Here is an 8,205-nt window from a genome sequence, read left to right on the forward strand (position 1 = left end):
AGCTTTTTGAAGCAGCTCTGACTTTCTGAGCACCTGTCATGTTTCCTGAGGTTCTACAATGCCCAGACAGTAGAAAGTAGACACTCTAAGGTATTCGCTGATGGGCATAGTGAGTTCATAGAACTTTTTATTTTTTGTCACAAGTTAGCGGAAAATGATGATTTTTTTTTTCCTTACAAAGTCTCATATTCCGCTAACTTGTGACAAAAAATAAAAACTTCCATGAACTCACTATGCCCATCACGGAATACCTTGGGGTGTCTTCTTTCCAAAATGGGGTCACTTGTGAGGTAGTTATACTGCCCTGGCATTTTAGGGGCCCTAATGTGTGAGAAGTAGTTTGAAATCAAAATGTGTAAAAAATGCCCTGTGAAATCCTAAAGGTGCTCTTTGGAATGTGTGCCCCTTTGCCCACCTAGGCTGCAAAAAAGTGTCACACATGTGGTACATTTTCAAAAGAAGACACCCCAAGGTATTCAATGAGGGGCATGGCGAGTTCATAGAAGATTTTTTTGGGGGGCACAAGTTAGCGGAAATTGATGGACTCAATATTCCCCTCAGCGAATACCCTGGGGTGTCTTTTTTCCGAAATGGGGTCACATGTGGGGTATTTATACTGCCCTGACATTTTAGGGGCCCTAAAGCGTGAGAAGAAGTCTAGAATATAAATGTCTAAAAAAATTTACGCATTTGGATTCCGTGAGGGGTATGGTGAGTTCATGTGAGATTTTATTTTTTGACACAAGTTAGTGCCAAAAAAATGTCTAAATGGAGCCTTACAGGGGGGTGATCAGGGAGTCTATATGGGGTGATCAATGACAGGGGGTGATCAGGGAGTCTATATGGGGTGATCAGGGGTTAATAAGTGACGGGGGGTGTAGTGTAGTGCTACTTTACTGAGCTGCCTGTGTCCTCTGGTGGTCGATCCACGCAAAAGGAACCCCCAGAGGACCAGGTAGCAGGTATATTAGACGCTGTTATCAAAACAGTGTCTAATATACCTGTTAGGGGTTAAAAAAATTGCATCTACAGCCTGCCAGCGAACGATCGCCGCTGGCAGACTGTAGATCCACTCTCTTACCTTCCGATCCTGTGAACGTGCGCACCTGTGTGCGCACGTTCACAGGAAGTCTCGCGTCTCGCGAGATGACGCATAGATGCGTCACTCTGCCTGGGACAGCCGCCTCCGGACCGCGATCCTGCATTAGGCGGTCCGGAGCCGGTTAATTCTTGTGGATCACCTAAGGCTCCTTTCACACTAGTGTAGAAGGATTCTTTACGGTAAGAGCAGTGAGACTATGGAACTCTCTGCCTGAGGGGGTGGTGATGGTGAGTTCACTAAGGTTACTTTCACACTGGCGTTTTGGCTTTCTGTTTGTGAGATCCATTCAGGGCTCTCAAAAGCGGTCCAAAACGGATCAGTTTTGCCCTAATGCATTCTGAATGGAAAAGGATCCGTTCAGTCACCATTCTGCTCTAGAGGTGGACACCAAAAAGCTGCCTGCAGCGTTTTGCTGTCTGCCTGACGAAACAGAGCCAAATGTCCTGGTACACAATGTAAGTCAATGGGGACGGATTCGATTTCGTTGACACAATCTGGCACAATAGAAAACAGATCCGTCCCCCATTGACTTTCAATGGTGTTCAAGATGGATCCGTCATGGCTATAGAAGACATAATACAACCGGATCCGTTCATGCAGTACTTTTAGTCCAGCTGCCTGTCGGCGTGCGCTGCCATCGGAACTCCGCCCCTATTATAGTCAATGGGGACGGAGCAGCAGTCCGGGGGCACACATGAACTAGCGGCATGACGGATCTGACAGGCTGTTCACCCGCCGGAGTCCCCTGCCGCTAGTGTGAAAGTACCCTAAAGTGACACAAGTCAACGGCCTGGTTGGCAGGGTCCTGAAAGGGTTAAATGTCCCTTTTTTTATCTGAGGGATAGATTTGCGTTATTACAGTCACAATATTGGCCCTGTCTTGTCCCTCTCTGTATATTAGAGCCCGCACCTTCTATATTATTTCATTATTTAATGCAGTTGGGATTTTAGAAATGTCTATATTCTGATTATTTTTGCTCTATTTTGAAGTGTATAGATATGCAGGAAAAATGGATTTTTCACACAATGAACCATGTGTCGCCATATCTCCTCCTAGTATGAGGCATACAGCTTCCCTGCTGCGTTATCATTTCCTGTAGCGCCGCCGCTAGGCCCCTGCTCAGCCGTGCAGTCCTAGAACTACATCTCCCATAGTACTGTGCGCGGCTGTGACAAGGGACGTCGGGACTTGTAGTCATTCGCCATTTTACTGGTGAGCTTCAGCGTGTACTCTATTTCCCATCAGCCCCCGGGAAATGCGCAGAACATAGTGAGCCAGCCGAGGTCCGAGTCTCCAAGATGGCCACTTGGGGAAGGAGGCGCGCTGGGCTGGGAGGCAGAGAAAGGTGAGCATGGCCCTCGGTGTACCGCGGCCGGTCAGGCGGTACTCCGGGTGTTAGCACCGAGGGTTCGGTAGTCTCTGCTGAGGCCTCGGCGCCCTCCTTGGCATGTGTGTGCTGGTGAGCGGGGACAGGCCCGAGGTCAGGGGGAGCCTGGCAGAGGTTGCCGTGGGCTCTCCGCACATCTGTGCCCGTCCTGAGGAGCGCGGATAACGCCAGCAGGTCCAGTGTGAACGGTGCCCTGCCCAGGCGGTGGTTGTGTGGAGGATGCCCCTGCTTCCATAACCTCAGTCTCTGGCTGCTGCAGGCCAGTGATAGTAATGTGGCAGGCGGGGACCTGGGCGCACAGCTGCCCTCTCATGATGCCAGTGGGGTCAATGACAAGTGTCTCCATTCATTGCTGAGGTCACACAACTGCTGCGCCTTCACATGGCAGAAAATCGGCTGAACAAGTGTTAACAGAAACCTTCTCCCAATAACTGCTTCATGTGAACACAGCCACGACCAGCTGAGAAGCCAACCCTTCTTTATAGGGCTCCAACTATCACCATGTAAGTGGGACATGCTGCTTACAGTATGTGAAGCGTATGGGGAATGATCGACCGTTCTAGTGATCATTCATCCCCCATATAGTTTGCTTTGGCCTGTGTACACCGATCAGCTTCCTCTGGGGAATATTCATCCTTCACCCAGCACCTCCGATACGCCGGTCCTGTGTCTTCCCACCATTGTCCTCGGCCTCATTGGGGCCTGTTCACATCTCCTTTTAAATGTACGTTTAGTGTGTGTGCTAAATGGATAGAGTTCTGCAATGTTGTGTTTGTCTCTGTTCTGAAAACATACGTTTCTGTCCATATTTTTGTATAAGGCATATAACATACACGACCGTGTCCGTACTTCTGTCCGCAAACCACAGGTCTGTAAAACATCTGCACCTTCCATGTGCACGCCGCATTATTCCCACTCCAGAAATGACTATTCTTGTCGGTAATACGGATAGGACATGCGCTGTAATCTGCCGAACAGACCGCGGGTGTGGACAGCGCGCAGATCACATTCCTGCCCATAGAAATTAAAGGGTCTGCGTGCAATCCTGCAAAAATCCGGATCAGACTCGGTTAAAAATATATGCACGTGTGTGAGGCCTAAAACGGATGAAGTCTATGGAAGGAGCGGCTGGGATGTGGAGTTTGTAGCGGTTTTTGTGTCCTCCTGAAGTACAGTTTTTAATGGATGGGAATGTGAGGCTTCACGTCTCCTATAGACTGACCTGTACCAGTCAAGTATACATTTTATTTTTTTTTGGTTGCAGGACAGAACAGTGGTACGCTATTCTATCCTTCAAAAACAGGATCAGTAGAAAGTATGGACTACACCAATTCTAGCCTGTGGGTACATAAAGCCCTAGGTTTCAGTACATCTTTACTGCATTCAACAGCAAAACCCAGGTGTGAACAGCCCCTAAGTAGCACTCTGCGGGTAGCTGCATGTTCTGTAAACTGGTATCATCAAGCTCTATTTCCTTGGTATAACATAGGCATTTCCACTGATCCTCCCTCAAATGATTCTCTGCCTGGGAGACATGGCTTCCGCTATGCAACAACTGATTACTAATGTGAGCGCCCACAGTGATACACAGGAGAGCTGGCACTGGGGGCCCTGTGCCCACGCTTGAATGCATGCTGACGCTCTATTTGTCTAAGGAACTGCCAAGATGGTAGAATGCGGTACTTGGTATCTGTGGCAGTCCTACAGACAGTGAATGGGGCACCACTACATTCAAATGGGGGACACAGGTCCCCGATTGCTAGTGATCGGATACCAGCACTGGGACCCCCAGCAATTGGGCACTTATCCGGTAGATAGGTAGTAAGTTTCAACCCTGGGACAACACCCTTTTAAAGGGGTACTAGAGTAAAAAAATTATACCCAATGCACCGGATAGAGAAAAACTAATTGGTCTTATCTACCGGGACCCCCAGCACTCACAAAAACCCTGTATCCTGAAATGAATGGAGCGGCTGGTCGAGCAAGGTTCCTGCTGCGGCTTTCACTGATCTGCGGCAGTGCCGTAGAGATGAACGGAGCAGTAGTGTGCGTGCTCAAACAGCCATTCCGTTTATTTTAGGGGTCCCACCGGTCGGACCATTACCGATCTAATAGTTCCTATAGGGGATAGCTATGTACTGGAATACCCTTTTAAGGCTGAGTTCACCCGTCAGTTATTTGGTCAGTTCTTATCAGCAGTTACTGGGAGCCAATTCCAGATGTGGGTAAAAAGCACAGACATGGGGCAGATCTTTCCATTATACCTGGTCTCTGAGGAGGCTTCACTACAGGTTTTGGCTCACACTAACGGATGAAAATAACTGACCAAATAATTGATGTGTGAACTCGGCCTAAAGGGGTTTTCTGGTTAAGATTTTAAAGCAAGTGCCAGCAGCCTGCCTGCTGAGACAGAAGATTGATTGTTGCTCCAGTCCTCTGCTGTCTCCATCTTCCTGCCCCTACACTGTTTACCTTTGATGGTGCATGGTCATGGTTGAATGCACCACCCCGGCCAATGACTGGCTTTAAAGGGGTTATCCAGTAGTAGAAATGCCCCCACACACACACAATGCCCAGGCCCCTCCAATAGATAATACCTGGTCCCCGGAAGCCGCATCCCTCTGGATCGCTGCACAGCCACTGCTGCATCTCACCGTTGCGTGGATCAAAATGTCCTGTAACAGGTGGAGCAGCCAGTAGCAGGCCGCGATGGTGACCAGCCTCTCTGGGATCGCGGGTGACGTTAGGGAGGCTGGTAACCGTCACGGCCTGCTATTGGCTGTTTCCCCCCCTTGCTGATGTTTTGTTCTGCACAACGATGCAGCAGCGGCTGTGCAGCAATCCGGAGGGATACAGTTACCAGAGACTGGGTAAGTATCGTCTGTAGGAGGGGCCCGGGCATTGTGGGGGGCATTTCTATCACTGGTGTAGCTAGTCAGAAGACCATGCACCACTGGAAGATGGAGGCAGCATAGAGCAGGTAAGTATGAATCTCCTGGCATTTTAACCGGAAAAGCCCTTTAAGACTAATGCTAATGCTTTATTACTTGTGCTTAATACATCTGTTACAGCCTTCTAAAGATATTCTTTTTGTCAGGGCGCCCTTTTCCACAAGCGAGTGGTACATCGTGCATGAGATTTACAATGGTGAAAATGCCCAGGACCAGTTTGAATATGAACTGGAACAAGCCCTTGAAGCCCAGTACAAGTACATAGTGATCGAACCAACCCGCATTGGAGATGAAACTGCCCGCTGGATCACCGTGGGAAATTGCCTGCACAAGACAGCAGTGCTCTCTGGTACATTCTGCCTTCTTACCCCATTAGTTTTGCCTTCAGAGTATTCCCCCTACTTGTCTCTGCCGGCTGGTATCCTTAGCTTGGCCTGCTCCACTCTTTATGGAATCTCCTGGCAGTTTGACCCTTGCTGTAAGTACCAGGTGGAGTATGACGCCTATAAGTTATCCAGACTGCCACTACACACACTTACCTCCTCCACGCCGGTGGTGCTTGTAAGGAAGGACGACGTCCACAGGAAGAGACTACATAACACAATAGCTCTTGCTGCACTGGCGTATTGCGTCAAGAAGCTGTGTGAGATTTACGTTGTATGATTTCCACACAACGCTGAGGATGCACCAACAACACTTTTTGTGGAATTTGTTAGAGATCGGAGATTTCTTCAGAGGAGATAAAAAGTCCTGGCCACTGTACTGGTTATTTACAGCGCTTTATACTAGGAGGGTGAGGACCTGCTGTCAGCTGCGTATACCCACGACACAAGCGCTAACACAACATGGAATATACTCACAAATGGCATATGAGGGAGGGGTTTCCTTTTTAACATAGACACCTAAGTATTTGTTGTACCATACTTAACCAGCCAGAAGTCCTGTGACCATTAAAATAATAAAAAGAACACTTGCTGGCTTACTTGCTTTCCTATTGTGGACAAAAAAAAAATTAAAATACAAAATGTTGGACAAAGTTCTTGTGTTGTCCACCTTTCCAGTGCCTTAAACAATATGTAGGAATGCATTATGTCAAATAAAAGCACAATAGGGTGAGATTTCCCTCCACAGATGAAGCATCTTCCAAAGTGAATGAATATGAAAAGCGGACGTGGACATGATGGGCCTTCTGTATATGAGACAACCTGATTCTTTAGCACCACTCATCGACTAATAAATTATCGGCAAAAGAAAACTTACATACAGCCAGCATTGCTTAGAGGGTCACTGAACTTTCACAAAACTTTTTATGTTATAGCTAGGCTTCAGCAAATTGACCTTCGGATCATGGATACGAAGTTGATTTGTTCAAATACTTTCTAATGCTGTATCCGTACAGTGTTAAAATGTATTGGGTCTGTGGAGCCAAACTTCTTGTCTGAAGTCACACGAGACTTTGGTTAATTCCTACTGTATGCATATCGGTGTATTAAAAAAACTATTTAAAATAGCACTCCGAACTGGGCTTTGGTACAGGCTGGTACTTCTGTACCAAAGCCAAGCACAGATTGCTATTTTAAATAGTTTTTCAATATGCATACAGTAGGAATTAACCGAAGCCTTACGTGATTTCGGATAAGGACTTTGGCTCCATGGAGCCAGTACATTTAGATACTGCACAGATACTTGCATTCTAATACTGTATTTGAATAAATCTTCTTTGGATCTTAATCTATGGCTTAAGCCTAGTTATAGTGGCAAAGATTGGATTTGTGCACTCCTTGTGGCAGGAGAGGAAGCAAGCTTGGTTCCGTCTCCTGCAGCAGGGAGAGAGAACTATATGAGTCCTTCTCTCTTGTTCTTGCGACTGTGGGGGGGTCTCAACACTCAGACCCTCACTGATCAACACCTTTCATTTCACTATGACATATCAAAAGTTTTGTGAAAGCTCAGAGGCCTTTATCTGTAGCCCTGTGTGTTGCACCTGATGGTGCTAATCTGTCACGTGATAAGAATAGTACTGTGGTAGATTCCTAGGAACTATGCCTGGCAATGGCCGAACGGAGGTTAACCATGCTCTGTTTCCCACCAAGATTAAAGGGGTTGTCAGACAGGGGTGGATTGGCCATAAAACCTACAGGGAAACTAACCTGTGGACGAATGCCCAGAAGGCCGCCTGAGCCCCACTCACAGCTGCCAGCCAGGTAAGTAGTGATCTGACGCTCCATGACTTAATTAACACTGGGAGTGTTAAGAACTTATGTACCTGGTCGGTGGCAACTGCAGTAGAAGGCTCGAACGTGGCCGCTAGAGCTGGCCAGCACAGAGGGACAGGTTTGGGGGGAGGCATATTGTGCTGCTGGAGCATTATTTTGCCATAATATGGTATTATTGGCCCCGCAGGCTTGTGTCACCCCACGTTCTGTCAGTTTAGACCCACCAACAACATAAGGGCCACTTTAAATTCCCAGTCCTGCCCCTGTTATTAGTTACAAGAAAGTACCCTCAGTGCCCCCTAAATGTAATGAAGTATTATAAGAACACCTACCAATCCCCCACCATTTCCAGCACCGCAGCCACGGTTTAGACCTCCAGTTTCTGTTTACAGGCTGAGGCGGTGACCTTATTGCAAATGGTGTGTGAAGTCTGCAGCCAATCACTGACCTCAGCGGTGTATAGCATGAGACCGCTGGAGTCAGTGATTGACCACAACGTTCATGTGCCGTATACCGCTAAATTAATGTTAGGGCTTAGAAATCTGAGG

General features: G+C 47.7%; 1 protein-coding gene across 3 annotated transcripts; it reads left to right on the forward strand.

The window, feature by feature from the left end:
• Positions 1 to 2,317: 2,317 nt before the first annotated feature.
• On the forward strand, positions 2,318 to 6,478 carry TMEM11 (transmembrane protein 11). Of its 3 annotated transcripts, none has more exons than XM_044303507.1 (2): positions 2,318 to 2,448; positions 5,588 to 6,478. In XM_044303507.1, the coding sequence occupies exons 1-2, from the start codon at positions 2,402 to 2,404 to the stop codon at positions 6,102 to 6,104; spliced, it is 564 nt and encodes a 187-aa protein (XP_044159442.1). In that variant the 5' UTR covers positions 2,318 to 2,401; the 3' UTR covers positions 6,105 to 6,478. The 3 variants fall into 3 exon arrangements, with proteins under 3 accessions (XP_044159442.1, XP_044159443.1, XP_044159444.1); XM_044303508.1 differs by lacking the exon at positions 2,318 to 2,448 and adding an exon at positions 2,455 to 2,993; XM_044303509.1 differs by lacking the exon at positions 2,318 to 2,448 and adding an exon at positions 3,074 to 3,214.
• Positions 6,479 to 8,205: the final 1,727 nt, after the last annotated feature.

This window comes from Bufo gargarizans, chromosome 8 (genome assembly GCF_014858855.1).
Source record: "Bufo gargarizans isolate SCDJY-AF-19 chromosome 8, ASM1485885v1, whole genome shotgun sequence".
Taxonomy (NCBI): Eukaryota; Metazoa; Chordata; class Amphibia; order Anura; family Bufonidae; genus Bufo; species Bufo gargarizans.

Excerpts from the sequence above, each read along its gene's own strand:
- TMEM11 (XM_044303507.1), top strand. The coding sequence starts at position 2,402 with ATGGCCACTTGGGGAAGGAGGCGCGCTGGGCTGGGAGGCAGAGAAAG. Across the intron at positions 2,449-5,587 it reads GGGCTGGGAGGCAGAGAAAG|GGCGCCCTTTTCCACAAGCG; the intron begins GTGAGCATGGCC and ends TCTTTTTGTCAG.